Below are 18,844 nucleotides of genomic sequence, written 5' to 3'. Positions count from 1 at the left end.
GATTCTAAGCACACTTTCATATCCGCTAAGGAATAGTTTGAAAAGAAAAAAAGAAAGAAGGGTTATGGAACAGCCTAGTTAAAGCCCGAATTTGAATTTAAAATAAATATTGCAGGGAATATAAGGGACAGCTGAAGCTGAAAGCCGACAGCTCGCTGATTCTAATGTTTCAGCGGGTCAGCGCTTCGTGTTTATGCCCTTTTTGTGCTTATGCTGAAGCTGCAGGTTTTATCTCTCTCCAAACAATATTGAATGAACCAGCAGCAAAAGAAGATCCAAAATTCACTTCACATAAACATCGTCATGAATTCCCTCTTACTTTTGCTCTTTTGCTTCCACCACGATAAAATCACATTTCATGCAGAGGTAGCTGTCTCTCTCTCTGTACTTCAAGAACAGTTTCCCGTCTAAAAATCTGTTTTCTGCATTATTCGCTTGCTTATTACACACAAGTTGTTTACAGCGCTGTCGACCGCTGTGTTTTTTCCTTTTACTTGCTTCCGAAAAGAAAGCCTCATTCCTGCTGTTCAATAGGCTACTGAACAAATGTAAACTTTTTAAAATTATGCAAACTTGCAAAACGCTTAGCTGTGTCTCTAATAAAACCACTGTAACTTTGCTCTGCTTCACTTCAGCAGCATAATGTTCATATGTTGATTAATGGTTTTCTTTCGTTTTTGATCTACTGCAGAATATTTTTTATAAAATCCCAGGCCAAGAAAGTCGCCTTCATGTTTTTCTGTGTTTTATCCTCAGTTACTTTGACACAAAGGCATCTGCTGTGATGCTTACACCTTTGATAAAGTCTCGAAAGTCTCAGCTTTCTTTTTATAGAAATAAAAATATGGAAATGCACTGATACGTGATCAGAATTATAATATTTCTGACTGTCTGAGGCTAAATTTACCAGATTCAAATCGAATAGAATCGGATTGAATCAAATCGTGGATCAAATCGATTCTAGAAATCAGTGACGATACCCAGCCCTACATTTAAGGCGACCATTAATCATCTTGAAGCTGAACATAAAAGTGGCCAAATATTTCAACATGACTTTGCCTGACACTGGTGGACAGTTATGCAACTGTGTGTATATATATATATATAGTTTTCTCTTGTTAAACAAATGTGCTTAATGTACCTTGTTAAGGCTAAAGGTGCGAAGTGTTTGCTTGTTCGAAGGTGTTGAAAAGTTTTCTTTTCACTTCACTGTAAATTCTTAAAGTCAGAAATTGTTAAACAGAGAAATAACCTTTGCATTATTCGGTTTTGGATGTCACAACTGTTCTGCAGCCCAAGCTATCCACTGGTGGTGAAAAATGAAAATAGTAATAGCTCGTATTACCTAGTATTTCTATGCTGTATGTGGCTGAAGTGCAAACATCAAAGAGTGTATGATTGATGGTTCATTGGAACATTTTTCATGTTGGTGTGACGGTCAGTCAGGATGTGACAGCGCCTTTGCCCCTTAGACTGTCTGATGTTAAGGCTGGCAGCACTGGTGCTTGACTGCTTGGAGACCTTGTATGAGGATATAGCCGTATAGGTTGTTCTATAGCAAAGTCCTGCCCCAAAGTTAAGAAAAACCTTTTTTGAAGTTACTTTGAAATTCCAGGAAATAGCAATTTATTTGCTTTTAACAAGTTCCTGATAATAATTTTGTCCACCTTTGGTTTAATTCTTCACATTTCTACACAGATAGTGCAGCTCAGTTGTTTTTTTTCAATCTGTTCTCCATCTTATTTCTTTTTCTGAGTTCCCTGGTGTTTGTTTCTCTGCCAAAATGAAAGCCTTGTTGTTCTCTTTATTGTTTGTGTGTCTCTCTATCAGTAGAATTATATAAAGCCAAGATAGGGCACTGGCCTTGTTAAAGTGTTTTGCTCTCCAAATCCCCTCCTTTTTTTTCTTTGACTTAACGTATACTGCTTGAAAAATTTAATGGCATTTGTTGGGAAAGTAGAATATGTGTAGAACCAGAGGGAAGACGAGTCCTTCCAGTTTTCTTTCTTGTTCCCATAGTTCATTCTTGAAAATAGCTGGGTATTACTCATTTTACTAAGAAGTTCTTTGAAATGTGTTGGTTAGCAGACAAATTACAGTCATTCTAACTAACATGATTTACAAACCCCTAAATTTCATAATATTTTCATGATTCATATCTTTTCCCCAAATCACATAGCATCAGTCAGGAAGTGTGATTTATTTTGATCAAAATGCATGCACTGTAGTTGTTTTTAATCATATTTTGTTTTCTACAGCTACATCTGTCGTTTTGCTGATGGCATGTTAATTGAAGCAAAGAAAACACTAACATAATGCCACAGACTGCTTTATCAAACACTAACATTTTTCAGTTTTCTTAACCTCTCGTCGCTCTTCCAGGTGGATACAATAGTGACACTGGGTGGTCTGGCGGGCAGATTTGACCAGGCCATGGCATCTGTGGAAACCCTCTACCACGCTCTGTCAATGACACAACTCCCACTGTTGATCATACAGGGAAAAAGCTTGGCATATCTACTCAGACCTGTGAGTATATACAAACCCACAAAACACCCACAATGCGTTTAGGTATTGTAGGTAAATAAAGTTACCGGTCCAGCTACTTGCCCTTAACATCCACATGCTAATGTAAAATTTCCCCTCCACTTTTTCTATTTTTTTTCCTTTCTTTTTTTTTGCATTTTTGAGCTACAAAGCACATTTTCCTTTCATTTTTCATAAAGCTGAAGGATGGACTCTAGCTTTTCTTAAGCTGCATTATAAACACTACACACACAAGGAGACCTCTAGTATTTTACCCACACTATGCTAGCAGGGGAGCACAATGTCTCCCAGTTCTTCTAATCACCCCTCGCCCAGCCCTTCATTTTCTGTTCTTTCTCAAAAATGTTCTTTTCCTTGGTCTACTTCCACCTTGATTGGAGTGTTGAACACTTTGTTTCTTTGTTAAGTAATCACTTCAAGAGAACACACACACACACACACACTTCTCTGCTCTTATGGTGCCCCAATTTGCTGTTGTGAATGAGAGTGAGCGAATCTCTTTTGATGCTCCTAAATTGTTTTCCCTCAATGCTAACCACTTTCTCACACTCTTCTCACATGATTGAGTTTACAAGTAGGCTGAATGACCGCCATTTGGGACATGTGTTAGCCCCCTCCCCCACTCTCTCCATAGTCCCCAGTGTTGTTTATTTGAGAGGTCCTCGGGACAAACAACTAACAGTCACTCACTTCCTGATGACACCTTGTAACACCTTAAGTAAACCTCTCTCTCATACACACTCTCCCTACTTCTTGTCATTATTCCAAAGGCGTGTTGTCATTTGCTGCTTCATACCTCGACACCTCCAATTAATCTTACTTCAGTGAAGGTAAATTAAGCTCGTTTGTCAACGCAGCTCCAATTCGCCAGCGACTGATGAACGCAGACGCCTGTACATGAAGGTGAACGCAACCTTCGAAAAGCCCAGTGCTATTTGTTCAAGTTACATCTGTAATTGAAGTGTTTACAACTTTTGCCAAATATCCTCACCACACATATTTCGTGCAATCGCAGGTTCGTTAAGTGCTTCGTTTCAGCGTTTGGCACAATCAGCACATACAGAGTTCATGTTTTGTATGCAAGCTACACACCAAAAACAAATGATGACCAGAACTAAATTACATTTTTTTCTGTTTCACAAATTTGGGGATTATGTCACCAGAGCCAGCACATACCATTCAAGCTGCTCATAACTGCAGTATCCCATTAAACGTGCACACTGTATGAAATGTATGAGGCATGCCTCTTCGTCTTGATTAAATCAGTGTATATCTGTGACTCAGGGATGAACTGATTTAATCAGGGTTGTGTCTGTTTGTTTTACTTTTTGTCTCCCAAATGAAGTGTCAAAGTTTTATTATGCTGTCTTTGGGAAATGTGCACAAGTCATGTGGTTTCTATAGCTGGCTCAGGGTGTCGCATAATTATGGTGTCTTTTATTAAGTTATGGATAGGGACACTGTGAGGGCTGCTTACAAGCTTGTGATTCTGTGTCCCTAAACACTAAGAGGATGTTTTAATCAGTCTAGGTCCCAATGTAGAGCTAAATTTACTCAGTTTCCATCTTTAAAAAAAAAAGAAAGAGGAAAGTTGCATTGACTGCGTCTGCTTTATTTGTTTTTCTCTTAGTATCTGCTTTATTGAATCTCAGTTGGAGGACCAACCAGAGCCACATTTACTCAAATTAGCATCCCAGCCTATGAAGATGCTTGAGAAATCTGGCTCTCTGTGTTGTGGGACATTCAATGCACAACACTGTGTCAGCCAAATTCATGCTATAAATCATTCTAGCTTCTAGCACACACACTCGAGGTCAGAACTACAGGCCTGTTTACCTGATGCCCTTTCAAGGAGTGAAACTTGTCAGTGCAGTAGCTGATTTAAATGATAAAGTGTGATACCTGAGGTACCTTGTCTACCTTCTGTGCCAGAGCAAGTTCTGTACTGATATTAATAATTTAGTTTAATAAATATGAGACAGAAAATGGCTTCAAATGTTCATTGAAGTAATGCAGGGAGGGTAAGAAAGGTCCTTAAATAAATCTAATAGTATTCTTATTACTAATTTTCCCTCATGAGCATTTTCCTTCTGCTTCAACAGCTTTGTAATTTCCTGACCTTATACATCTGTAGAGTAGCTAACAAGTGGGAGGTGGGAGACTGCAAAGAAAACAGGCATCTAATATCTCTCAATCAGCTGTTAAATCTCAGAGCTAATGTGCAGACACAATTGAGTAATACTTAACCCTTGTGTGGTGTTCATATTTTTGTTACTCGGCCAGTGTTCATGGGTCTGGTGGACCCGCTAGAGTTTTGTCTTTCCAAATTAACACTATCAAACAATTTTATGTTAAATTACTCAACAGATGTTTACTTCATCCCAATTACAAGCCATATGAACAGCAAACATGTTTAATTTTTTCCCTTTACCTTTGTTAGATCACATTTATGAATCAATGTGCTTCTCGTTTTTTTTTTTTTTTATATAAAATGTTATAAAAAAAAATCAGTTATAATCAAGTGGAGTGAGTGGAAATACACAACACATTTACACGTGAAGCAATATGTTTCACAAGTAAATGGGATCAGCTGCTCATCAATGGTGACATTAGGCCCAGGGCTGCAAAACAGGGGGAGGTGGTGCACACACTTATCCCACACTGTCCTAATGGCAGCTAGCTTGTCTCTCTGCCGTCGAGCTGGTCTGTTGTCTCGGTTATCAAAACGGATAATCCTGGAAATTTTGTGGAAGTTTTCCAGAGACACTGATGCACGGAAAGGTTCGTGCCGGTTTCTGCATCCCACAGGGATTCTGTGGATTCCCCTTTGGACCCGAAAACTCCTGCAAGGATAAGAACCCCAAAGTAGGCCTTTGGGGTTCTTAGATGAATTTGGTCTCCTTCCACCTCTCTCCAAAAACACACCTTCCTTCTAGATCTGCAATCCAGAATAATTTTCTGGATGGAATCTGGGATGAAAAGCTCAAATGAAGACTTGATGTCCTGCACATGAGTAACTGTCAGCCGTGTTGGCCCTGGCTTATCACAGTAGCAGCTCTGCAGGGTCGCTCATGTCTTGGGCAAGAAGACCATTCAATTTCACCAGTTATTGACATCCATATTTCTTCACTTGCTGTCTGGTGGGCTTGTTCTGGTCCTGGAGCTGGCTGCAGATGGGGTACCTGTCTTTGTTTTGTTACTAAATGGTGCTCAACCTCATCCTCTTCTTCAAAGTCCCTGTCAGACTCTGAATTTTCAGAAATGTGAAATATTCTGAAACCTCTTTGTCAACATCATCATCCGAAGCCCCTCTCTCTTCCAAAATCAATTGGACGGCCCTCGCAGCAGATAATCGTTTGCCATCTTGATCAGTTGTGATAAGGAACCACACTGGCAAAGTCTTATTTATAGTATTATGCCCCTAATTTGCAGGTGGGACATGGTATGAGAAAATAAAATTTGGATCCCTCAAGAAAGAGGGTAAATTGTGTGGGAATGTAAGAGCAGACGGTGTTGATAGTTGAATTTTCAACAATGTTGCAACTTTGTGCGGGAGCGGAAGAAAACACTATCAGCAGCACCAGAAAGGAGGAAGACAGAGTGTGGGAACACAGGACCTGCACTTTCAACACTTTTATTAGGCCTGGGTCCAGTGGACCCGAACACCTTGTATGTAATGTAAATGCATGGGGGGAGGTACAGTATGAGGTCATTGAAAATTAGTTCGGATTTATGTTCTTCACAGAAAATAAGCCAAAGCCAATGAATTTCAGGTTGAAAAAATAATTAATTGTTTAATTTTTCTTTTGAGAAAAACTGAAAATGGGTCTCACAGACCCGAACACCATACAAGGGTTAAAATAGTAAATTATTTTAATTGATGACTTTACCCAGTCATTAGATGTACTCACCAGCCGCTTTCTTAAGTCTACCTGCTCAACTCCTTGTTTAACGCATATATCTAATTAGCAAATGGCATGGCAGGAACTCCATGCATTTAAGGATGCAGACATGGTCAGGACAACCTGCTGAAATTCAAGCCAAGCATTAGAAACGGAAAGAAAGGTGATTTAAGTATTTCAGAGACTGTTGATCTACTGGGATTTTCCCACACAACCACTACAAAGAACGGTCCAAAAAAAGAGAAGAAAAAAATATCCACTAAGCAGCAGTTCTCTAGATGAATGTCTTGTTGATGCCAGAGGTCAGAGCAGAATGGCCACTTATCATAAATAACCACTTGTTTCAACCAAAGTACTGAATACAGAAGATGATTTCTGAACATGCAGCATGTTGAACATTGAAGCAGATGGTCTACAGCAGCAGAAGAACATACCGGGTGCCACTGCTGTTAGGTAGGAATAGAAAACTGAGGCGTAGACTCACCGAAAGTGAACAATAGATGATGTGAAACACATTGACTACAATGAAGTTTTTTTTTTCTTCTGTGATGTGGCATAAAGAACATGGACGCATGGATCCATCCCACCTTCTACTGAAGGTTTGCACAGATAGCCATGATCTGATGGCTGCTTCCAGCAGGGTACCAGACCACACTGTCAAATCATCTCAAACTGGTTTCTTGAACATGACGATGACACTCAAAAGGCTTCTGCAGTCACTTTTGGATGTGGCGGAATTGCAGATTCATATGGATGTGCAGCTCACAAATTTGCAGCTGCTGTGTGATGCTGTCATGTCAATATAGACCAAAATCTCTGACTAGTGTTTCCAGCATGTTGTTGAATATATTCCTTGAAGAATTAAGGCTGTTCTGAAGGTGTAAGGGGTTCCAACCTGGTACCAGCAAGTAAAGTCTAAAGTAAAAAAAAAATAGGCCATGTTGTTATACCAAAAAATAAAAATTATTTTATTTGAAGCAGAGATGTTGGTTGGAATTAGAAAACAAATTAGTAAGTGTTTTGGTCAAAAAATCTATCTTGTAGTTTGTACAGAACGTCACAGTTTCTTTGTACTGCGTGGAAAGCTTCTCTTTCTTTTCATGAAATTCAAGCAGCATCAGAAAATATGCACCATCTGATTTTAAAAAAAGCACCATGCAAAATTACAGTACCATTATACACGGCCGACCACTGTGTTTATCTTTATTGAATTATGTGAAAATTACACCAGGCTGCTAAAAAGTAAGCTCAATCAATACCACACAATTCAGCCTGAGTAAACAATACAAGCGTTGTACCTACATGGTTTTTACATGCTTTTGTTGAGTGTTAATTATATATATTTAATACATTGGAATAAGAATGCCCTTACATAGTAGTTAAGTCACAAGTAACTTAACTCTAAAAATTAAGCTTGCCCCCTGACAGAGTTTGACTCCATGTTGTCTGTTTGTATCTTCACAAACAGAAAGGGCTACATTCTTATTCTACGTCAAGCCTCTCTTCTATATGTGTGTGCGTGTTCATGTGCAAGTGCACATGCGTTTGCCTTGCTTTGATTTATTTACTGTGTCACTTTGACACGTTTACACAAAGATACTGTGTTTAAGTATAGAAAACATCCTCGGGGTTGTTTCCTAAACACCAAAAGCTCCAAAGCTCAGAATTTCCGCATCGTTCCTTCCCTCTGGCTCTGCAACTCCAGGAAGCCAAGCAAAGAAAACTTTAAACACGTCAAAAGAAGGATTTCAAACTCTTAATTGAATATCATGCTGTCTTTGCCTGCGTGATACTTCTATCTTTTAGACGACTGGTGCAAGCTGTAGCTGTCAACACTTTTTTTGTTGGCATTAAACATACCAACTCAAGTGTTACGAGTGGATGGTGAATTCAACGTACACGGCAACGGTAGCCCCGAAACGTATCGCGTTGATGGCACGTAATTGCTCACTCTGAGGCTTGTTATACTTTCCTGCAGCCACAGAATTGTTTATCAAATATGTATCTGTGTGCTAGAATGAAACTAGGGTATTTCTTTTTATATTTGGTGTACACCGTGGATGTGAGAAACTTTGTCTTGACCTTTTGTGTCCCAGCACCAGGCTTTAATATAACCAGTGCACTGAGACCAAAGTCATTATTTAGCCTGAAAAGTTGGAAACTAGCTTGCACCTACACTGTGCGACTCCCTTGCTTTTTTTGTCACCCAGCCCGAGTTTTTCAAAGGGATACTGTGACATTTCAGAATTTTGTTTATGTTCGTTGGCTTTGTAAAGCGCTACATGAAATGTCACCGTGGCTCAGAAAAAATTCTTTATCCATCTTTTAGACACAATTAGGAAATAGAAAATTTACATTAGATTCTCTGCTTTCAAAGGCATTAAGACACATTACAGCAGAAAGAACCTTTTTTTCTTGCTTCAAGTGAGGTATCTGTAACTCTGTAATTATTTTTGACTTTAAAGTTGCTTGTGAGTACAGTTATAGGTGTGATTAACAAAAATTCCGTGCCCCCCTGCAATGCAAAGTAAAGAAGATTATAATTCAAAATGGCTAGGTCTCTCTTTCTTTTTTTTTTTTCCTCTAGAGTAAGAACCAACAATTGGTTACAGCTTTGACAAGAGCAATAATTTATTTTAATGAGTCTTGGTGAAGAAGTTTCTCTGCTGGGGCTCAAAATCTTTAAGAAGTCTTTCTCCAAATTTAATTTCCGCTTTCATGTTTGTTTGTCTCAGTGATTTTGCACATGCACACACACACACACACACACACACACAGAGTCACATAGACACTAATTCATGTTCACACTAATGCTGTGTGCCATCAGGGCAGCCACAGACTGGAGGTGAATACAGGTCTGGAGGGGGACTGGTGCAGCCTGATTCCAGTAGGTGGACCCTGCCAGACACTCACCACTGGGCTCAAATGGAACCTGAGTGAGTCCCTTGTTGTCTATTTTTTTTTGTATTATTTTGATGATTATTATTATAATTGCTGGCATTTGAATAGCAATCAGTCTTCCACTTTTATTGCTGCCAAACTTTTAGGGCTCCGTACAATCTACAGTATGTTTGTATAATGTGTTTTATTACTAAATGAGAATACAAACTTAATTTATTTATTGCTTGCAGAGAATTTAAATTTAATTTGAAGTTTGAAATGTTAAGTGCAATTGTGTTTATGTAGAGCCAATTCGCTACAAAACCATCCCCATGACTTCCATATAAGGCACTTGTATTCATACACACTATGAAGTAGGGCTGCTCAATTAATCGAATTTTAATCACGATTACGATCTGGGCTTTCAACGATCATTAAAAATGACTGAGCCAATTATTAGCCCCTCCCTCGTGCTTTACTCTCGCGCTGCTCCGTGTGGCAAATCGAGCGCACCTCTCTGCTTTTCGAACACGCGTCACAACAATTAAGAGGACCCGAGGGAAGCTCGGAAAGCTAAGCAGAAGTTATTTGGAGAGGAGAGTGACTGCTGTTGGTTGAAAAGAGAGGTAAAAAAACTTCAGTGGTGTGGAAACATTATGGGTTCGCGGAGTCAGACGTGGATCAAGTAGACATAGTGTGTAAACTTTGCTACAGTGTCGTAGCTGCACCACAGAGCAACACTGCAAAGTTCACTAAACATAGATGTTTACATTTTTCATTTATTTCTTATATTGCAAACATTTGCACTGTTATCAGTATTTGCACACTATTTTATATAATTTTTTAAAGTCATTATTCAATACATTGTTATTGTTAACCCTTTAAAGCCGGTCAGAGCAGCACGCTCTGTTTTGCTAACTATTTTTAAATCCCTGTAGAACCGGAACCGCGTAAGCTAGCGCAATAAAAAAATTTTTGCATATGAAACCAGAGGAGTTGTACTTACATCTCATGCCATCAGCTCGTCCTCGGTCACGGTTTCCTTCCACATATAGCTTTGCAAAAATTGCATAAAAAGCGCTTGCAGCAACAAAAACATAATATTCCGATCCGATCAGTTGCTTGTAACACTTCCCACATTGAAACAGACGTCAGCGCGAACTATCGCATGTACGTCATTTCCTGGCCGAAACCGGAAGTGACGTCATTTTCGCAGAAAATGTAGTTTTTTACTTCCAGGTGGCTGTCGTTAAGTCCTTAAGTACCGGAGGTGGTCCATCAATTATCCACACAGGATCCACACAGGACAGGCAGAGACTCCACCCGGATACCCAGCAGCCACGCCCAGGTTTCCACCTCCTAGGAGAGAAAAAGGGGAAAGATACCCACAGCCATCCCCCTCGTGGGAGGCATAACACAACACACACATCACTGGGTCGTAACATAGGCCTTAAAAACCTATACTGGCGTTTTTATAAGTCATGTTTGACTTTTCTGAATAGTTTCTGGGATGCTTAGAACTCGAATTGCACAGCTGGAAATTGTTTATTTTGATGCACCTGCTGTTTTCTTTCCAAATTTGCATCATAGGATTGTTTTTTGTTTTTCCTGCAGTATATAAAAATTGCTGTATCTCCAAAATAAAACTATGAAGACACTCAAAATAAATTTCCTGTGGTGAGAAACTATTTTTTGCAATTAATGTAGTTACTATGCACTTAATGCATACATATTATTAAAATATGGGCTATAGCAGTTGTATAGCAACTTGAAATGCTCCCACAAATGGCACTACAACATGTAAAAACATAATATAAGCTCTGGCGGACTTGGTTCTATCGTAGGTCTTAAAGGGTTAAATAAATATCGTCAAATAATTGAGATCTCAATTTCAGTGAAAATAATCGTGATTATCATTTTTGCCATAATCGAGCAGCCCTACTATGAAGTACAGATGCTTAATTTGCTTCAGTCAACTCAAGCTGCGGTTTTACCTACTTTTAAGTGTTACACGTATGTTCTAATATGTGACAGAGAGCCTTTTATATTCTTAAATATTTTGCTGAAATCCAATCAGACACTCATCTGAGGACCCATGTGGTCTTACCCCACTCCAACTCTTTTGGCCAGCTGTGTACTTAATGAGTTGGCACAAAACAAACAGCCACCCGTAGGAGGGAAACCTGAACCTTCTGTCAGCGGGGTTGCGTAATATGTCTGCAACTCGGTTGATGTCCACTCTCGTTGTTTCCGTGTCCATGTGTATGTTTCTGGGAGTCTATACACTCGAGTGAGCAGGCGCATGTGTCTCCACTTGTTTTAAAATGTCCCTGTGTTTGAATATGCGAGCGTGAATGCGGACCGTGTGTAAACTTGTTGTTTGTTTGCACGTGTGTGCATGTGTGTGCGCGTGTTTTTTTTTTAATCAGCTACTGTGTGTTGTATATTTACTCAGCACACCTGTGAGATGGCCTTCTGAATGGTAATGAGAGGGACTTTAAACATGAGAGTATGCAGATTAGCCAGTGATAACAAGATGCATAATTAACAACATGCATATTTAGAAGGATAGAAGTAATGATTTCCCTGTGGGGTCGGAAGGAAGGACCTGAATATGAAACAAAAAATTATGTTTTTTTTCCCCCGTCCTCACATGTTTTCCTTTTGCATGTATGAGTTTTCATATAGCAACAGTCAGCGTTGGGGAAGCTACTTTGAAATCATAGCTTTGGAACCTTCCAATTGCTTCACTTGAAGACACTGAACTTCAGCAAAGCTACTCTAGGGAGATGTCTGCTTTGGTTATCTAAAGCTACTTGGAAAAAGTAGTTCAAACTGTTTTGTAAAGAAATAAATACTCTTTGCAGTAGAGACTATATTTACTCTTGGTTAGTAAAAATGGATGTGATTAAGCGTGGATATCTTTTTCAGGCTTAGATCAGGGATCTTGATCTTTGATGACATTGGGGATGTATGCTTGTTCTTTTCTGGGTGGCTGTAGCTCAGAAGCTAGAGCAGGCCATCTACTGATTGGAAGTTTTGTGATTCGGTCCCTTGCAGTTCCAGTCTGCACGCCCAAGTATCTTTGGGCAAGATACTGAACCCCAAGTCGCTCCTGATGTGTTCATTGGAGTGTTAATGTGTGTGAATGTTAGATAGAAAGCATTTTGGCATAGAGTGCTTGTATGAATATGTTTGAATGGGTGAATGAAGCTCATAGTGTAGAGGACTTGTGCTACTTGAATAACTGCTGTATGGAAATGTGAATGCAGCTAAATGCTGCTTCTTAACACTGGCAACAGTGAGTCTTATATTACCCTTTTCTTTCAGTTTGTGTGTTTGTATTTTCTGTGTAAATTTGTGCACAATTTTCATTGCAACTTGCTCGGGGAAGTCCAAGCTACCACATTGCCAGCCTCTGGTGACACTATGACTCTTTAGAAGTCCATTGAAATGATACTCCACACTTTGGTTCAAAGCATTTCTATGATGAAAAATATATGATCATTCAATAAAGACAGAGTTTTAGGCTGTCAGCCACTGCAGCTTTGCTGGCCCAAAAGAGACTCTTTTTTTTTTTTCTTTTTCTTTGCATCCAGGGGTTATTTTTTCTGTTTCTTTAAAGAATCCAATTGTTGTTATCAATGTTATGTTGTAGAGAGAAACATTTGAATAACCATCCAATTATTCTGCAAACATATTTCTGGTTATTGTACTCCATGGCAAGGAACGGATTGAGCCGAAATAGCCTTGGCCCAAATTAATATGATCGCATGCTAGTTTATCAATAATTGGTATTGTTCTGATGTCAGATAAGACACAGTACATGTGCAACCTCATATAATTGGGGGGCAGATATCTTGAAACACCAAGAAAATACATGAGTAGATACCAGACAGGGTTAAGAAAGAAGCTGTACTTCTGTTGTTTTCCTCAGCTGACCCTTTAAGATACAAAGGTCAGCTGACACCAGACTGTCAACAGTGGAACTTAGGAGCACATGGGTCAGTGCCCCATGGTACAAGCAGGAGGGAGATACTGATGGCAGCAAAGTCAGCATCTGAAGGTCATGCAGAAGCGTTGTGTTTTGAGATTTCTGCATGCAGTTTGCAGATAATCAGTGATCAACCTATAGCTTATCAGCTTACCCACACTTATTCAGGCATTTTAAAGGAAAGTAAAAAGTAGTGGTTAGTAAATGTTGATGAGGTGCTTGTCTGCTGACTTCAAACTATCATACAGAGTAAGTTCCATTGAGAAAACATACGCTATATGGACAAAAAGTCTCATTGCCGTAAGCATTTAAAATCGTGCACCTAGCCATGCAAGTCTGCCTTTTACAAACATTTGTAAAAGAACTGGTCTTACTGTAATAGGATCCATGTTCCAGCAAGTCAGTTTGTGGAATTTCTTTCCCTCCAGGTACTGACATTAACATCAGCAGAAAAGTGCACACAGGGAGCTTCGTGGCATGGGTAGTGCTGGTGGCCCACTTTCATTTTATGTAATTTCTTGCAATAATTTGACATTTTGTACACTGAATTGATTTTCCGCATATTTAAAATAGAATATTTTTACACTGATCATATCACATATACACTGAAGGGTAAGATGGCGCTGGCACGGCTGGCAGCCTTAACCCAATTTCCCTCGGGATGAATAAAGTATTATCAATCAATCAATCAATCAATAAGGCAGACTTTTACTATAGATGTCTGAGAACTTAAAACTAGTATTACCACTTTGCAGTTGTATGCCTCTATGACCAAATTCCCATCATTTCTATCTTGGCTTTAAGAGGACTCTTTTTTTTGTTTTTTGTTTTTTTGAGAAATTTGATAAAATTCCCATTTTTTTCAACCGTTACTGAGATATCATGTTCACAAGATTGGAATGGAGGGAACCTGAAAATATAATAATTTCAGCCATGACTGTGGTCAACACGGAAGAGTAAAAATGCTCATTTCGAGCTTACCGTATAAATTTTATACATGTCCATTCATTCAGCTTTTCATAGTGTAGCTTTTGAAGTGTGGAATGGCAGAAGATTAACTGTGTCCTCTGAGGCAGTTAATGTCTTTTGCCACTGTTGTGATATAAACTTTTAGTCCCATCAACTAGAATTTCAATAGAAAGAGTTTGAATGCACAAGCTTTCCATAAAGTTTCTCTGAGCCTGTTGCACAAGGAGGGGAAAAGGAGAAAGGTGAAACAACTATCTGCAATATCACTAGGCAGAGGAAAAAGCCTTCAGATTTCTGTGGCTCGGAGAATGATACTAAAGGAGGGTTTTGGCTGCTAAATAATCAAGTGACTGCAGTGTACTAAATCTAACAATATAGGGCCAAGTGTACAATTTTATAATGAATTAAATTAATTCATTATAAAATGTACTTTGGCATGAATATATAAAATATGAAGAGAATGGAAACGAGAGATAGATGAGATGACTGTTGTAGTGCATATTGGCTCTCGTTTACCTATTCGCTACTTTCCTCCCCTTCACCTTCCAGCTTGCTCTCATTCTCCTCTTTTCAGACCCTCTCACACTCCTAGTATCTATTTCCCCTCATTACTAGATACTCTGACAGCTGAGCTTCTCATCACCTTCTGTATGTTACATTAATTTTCAATCATCAACTCTAAAATCCCCCCAGGGAAACTGTCAGTAAATACCATCAGTGTGTGTGCGCAAATATGCTGTCGTATTGCTGGCTGTGTCTGTGCATCACGCCGTACGAGCTTGTATTCGTGCTTATGTGTGTACATTAAGATGGGTTGTGGGATTTAGATGATGGCTAGAGGCAATATTCTGTAATGATACCGTTTCTCCTGAATGATTTTTAAAATTCATGTTCATATGTCACATGCTCCGACACAGTTATACAACGCACCCATAGAGTCTGATGTGATAGACAGGATTCCTGTGCGTGTTCATCTAGCCGGGCAAAAAACGTGGAACAAAAACATCTTTTTATTATGACATGTATTTTTAGTTAAATGTGATTTTTATCACCTCATAAAGGGGAAGCTATTATTGATGTATACATATACATAAACACTTAGGTCAACAAATATTTGACACACTATTGTCTCTGTACACCATCGAGCTATAATTGAAGTCCAGGGGTTTGGCCTGAATTTAAGGGGTTTGATAGAGGTATTGCATTGTAATTGTTTAGGAATTACAGCAATTTTATTAAAAGTCTCCCATTTTTATTGATTCAAAGATATTTAGACAAACTACATAGGAGAGGTTTTTTCATACTTTGATGAACATCCAAGGTCTAAGGCCTTTACTGCAGCTGCCTCCAGCTGCTGCTTGTTTGCTGGTCTCTGTCCACAGTTTTGACCTTTAGTAACCTAAAAGAAGGTTTGGCTGGGTTGAAATCAGATGATTGTCCGGTCTTGATTTAATCTGTCCAGAGATTTTTTTTTTCCAGAACTGTACAGGCTCTTTTACATAACTTCTAACAAAGTCTAAGCATGGCTTTCCTGTGATTATGGACAATGCTGACAATTATATGACTGCCTTCTTAAGAAATTTCTGTAACTGGCTAGTTTTGAAAAGCGATTTTCTTAATCAAGGAAGGAATTCTGTAGTTAACTGCTTTGATTGCTGTCTGTGGTCTTTCAGGCCTTTTGGTGTCGCTGAGCTGGTCAGTGCATTCCCTGCCTTTAACTACGTTTCTCTCTGATAGGTTTATTTTGTTTTTTCAATCTAATGATGACCTCCTTCACTTTCTTCAGACCTCATATTGAAAGTTCCAGTGAACAAATTCAAGTTCAGCACTTTGAAGGAGGAAACAGGACCATTTTTGACTAAAAATGAATAAAATGACTTCTTAATAAGTTGTAAAACTTTTTTGAATCACTGTTGCAATGCATAAAAGTGATTGCAACAGTTAATGTAATACTTCAACAAATTCACATTTTATTTTTTGGTTTAAAATATGCTGCAGTGGTTTACAAGGTAAAATTATGAAAACTGCGTAATTGTCCATATACCTATATATCCAACTTTATGGTGCTTAGTGAGTTTCTTTATGGAAGGTGTTTGCAGTGCTGAGAAAAATTACATGGGTAAAGGTATTGCAGTAATAAAGGTTATGTATATTACACCGACTATTTCCACATATTAAAAATACATTTGTTTTAGAAATATATATAAACATAAACATATTTGGTCACAAACAGCCCTGTTGTGGTTTGTGTCTTTCTTCCACTCTTGCTTGTCTGCTCATCTTCTGTAGAAATGCTGTTCTCACCGCTACATTTGTCCAACTCTGGCTGTTTGCTTTATTTGTTCAGTGTTTAGAAAAATACTCCTTGCATATGTTTTACATTACAAGCCTCTCAGGAGATGAAATGGTATTGTATATTTGAAGATGAGGGGAAAGAAATAAGGATTTAGTGTACTTCTATCTGGTGGGTTTAAATACAGCCAAGGGATGAGTGAAAAAACAACAAAATTATACTGTAAAACTCTTAGTAAGGTGTTGTGCCACCATGTGCTGCTAAAACACCTTACTGGCACTGGCACCAACACTCATGGAGGTCGAGCACAAAAAGAATTCTTATAAATCTTGTGATGGTGTTGAAATGCATCCAACCTGAATCTAATGGCAGTAGTTGAGCATGCTCAAAACTCTCTTGCTGTTAAATTTATGTTAAATGATTATGACACATTGTGTCTAATAATCAAGTTAAGGCTCCATTAACATAGATTATGCCTGTGCTTATTTTCATTCATAAAAGTGCAGCTATCAGAATGATCTGCTGAGGGGAAATGTGAAGAGGCTGTGGTAGGAAGAGAGACAAAGAGGGTTACGGTAGAGTAAGAGTGGCTGAGTCAGAAGAAATGCAAAGAGATGAAAGTGAAATTTTGGGAAAGAAGCAAAGGCGATGAGGAGATGACATATGAGAGGAAGAGAAGGAGACCTGTCAAACATCTCATTCGTTTGATGTTTTAGGACGCTGATGCAGCAGAAAATGTCAGATTATGGAAACTGTAGGGAAGCTTAACAGGAGCTTGCAACTGTGCAGCCACTTATACGTACACACACACACACATACATTTTCAACCCCACTTCCAAAACTGTTGGGACGGTGTGTGAAATGTAATTTAAAAACAGAATGCAATGATTTGCAATGATTAAACTGAGAAAATGCAGCATATTAACAAAAATATTAGCTCATTTTGAATTTGATGGTAGCAGTGCATTATAGTGTTTATCTAGCAGCCCCTCTTCTTTTAATGACAGTCCAAAATCATCTCCTCTTGTAACTGAGGAGATTAATATTGGGAGTTTTTAGGAGAGGAATGTTGTGCCATGTTGTACAATTCTTTTCTAGGATTCTAGCTTCACAATAGTCCCAGGTGTTCTTACAAGGTTTTTAGTCTCCGGATGTATTGAAGGTTTACAGTTGTGAATAGGTCTGAACTGCAGGCAGGCCACTTCAGCACCCGGGCTCTTCAGCTTTAAAGCCACGTGTTTGTAATGCTGCAGTATGTGGTTGAACATTGCCTCGCTGAAATATGCAAGGACTTTCCTGAAAAGGTGGATGAGAGCATGTGTTGCTCTAAAGCTTTCAGCATTGATGGTGCCTTTTCAGCCAATTCTACAGGCACTAATGCAACCCCCATACCATCAGAGATGCAGGCTTTTGAACTGAGTGCTGATAACATGATGGATGTTTCCTCTCCTCTAAAGTTCAGACGATTCCACGCCTGCATTTACCAAAAAGAATTTAAAACTTTGATTCATCTGACCACACAACATTTTTCCGCTTTCCCTCGGTGCATTTGAAATGAGCTTTGGCCACAAGAAGACAGCTGTGTTTCTGGATCATGTTCACATATGGCTTCTTTTTTGCATAAAAGAGCTTCAACCTGCATTTATGAATGTTATAATGAACTATTAAATTGAGACATCCTGAAGATTAGAGACATCCAACACTGATTTTTAGTCTTGTTCCTTGCACACAGAGATTTCTCCAGAATCTCCTGAGTGATGATATTATGTACTGTAGAGGATGAGATATTTAAAGTCCTTGCAATTTTTTATTGAGGAACGTTACTCTGGAATTGTCCCACAATTTGTAGATGCAGTTTTTTGCAGATTGGTGAACCTGTGCCCATCTTTACTTCTGAAAAGCTTTTTATACCCAGTCGTGTTACTGACCTGATGCCAGCTAAGCTAATTAATTACAAAATATTACCTCCGGCTGTTTATTACCACTACCTTTTCAGCCGTTTCTTCCCCTTGCCCCAATTTTGAGATGTGTTGCTGCCAAAAAATTATGGAATAGTAAAATGTCTCAGTTTTAACATTTGATACATTTTTGATGTTCTCCTGTGAATAAAATCTGGGTTTGTGAGATTTGTATTTATTTACATTTCCCCGGCGTCCCGATGTTTTAAAATTTGTGTTTGTTGTTAATTTGCAAAGAAAAAGCGCTCTTGCCCTTTTTTCTTATTTTTTTGCTCCGATCCATTTTGTGCATCTTCTTTTA

At 38.8% G+C, this 18,844-nt stretch overlaps 1 protein-coding gene across 3 annotated transcripts in view; it reads left to right on the top strand.

Annotated features, from left to right (window-relative positions):
• The window catches only part of tpk1 (thiamin pyrophosphokinase 1), a 97,397-nt gene that overhangs the window by 57,140 nt on the left and 21,413 nt on the right, over positions 1–18,844 (top strand). For 2 of the 3 annotated variants that reach the window (XM_026179389.1, XM_026179388.1), the window contains exons 7-8: positions 2,383–2,529; positions 9,277–9,385. In XM_026179389.1, coding sequence (XP_026035174.1) covers positions 2,383–2,529; positions 9,277–9,385 — 256 coding nt within the window. Of the gene's footprint in view, positions 1–2,382; positions 2,530–9,276; positions 9,386–10,568; positions 10,847–18,844 lie in introns of those variants that run through there. The other variant, XM_026179390.1, reaches the window with a different exon arrangement.

Source organism: Astatotilapia calliptera, chromosome 9 (assembly GCF_900246225.1).
Source record: "Astatotilapia calliptera chromosome 9, fAstCal1.2, whole genome shotgun sequence".
NCBI classification, from domain to species: domain Eukaryota; kingdom Metazoa; phylum Chordata; class Actinopteri; order Cichliformes; family Cichlidae; genus Astatotilapia; species Astatotilapia calliptera.
The sequence above is the reverse complement of the archived record's forward strand: the minus strand, read 5'-3'. Positions and strand labels throughout refer to the sequence as shown.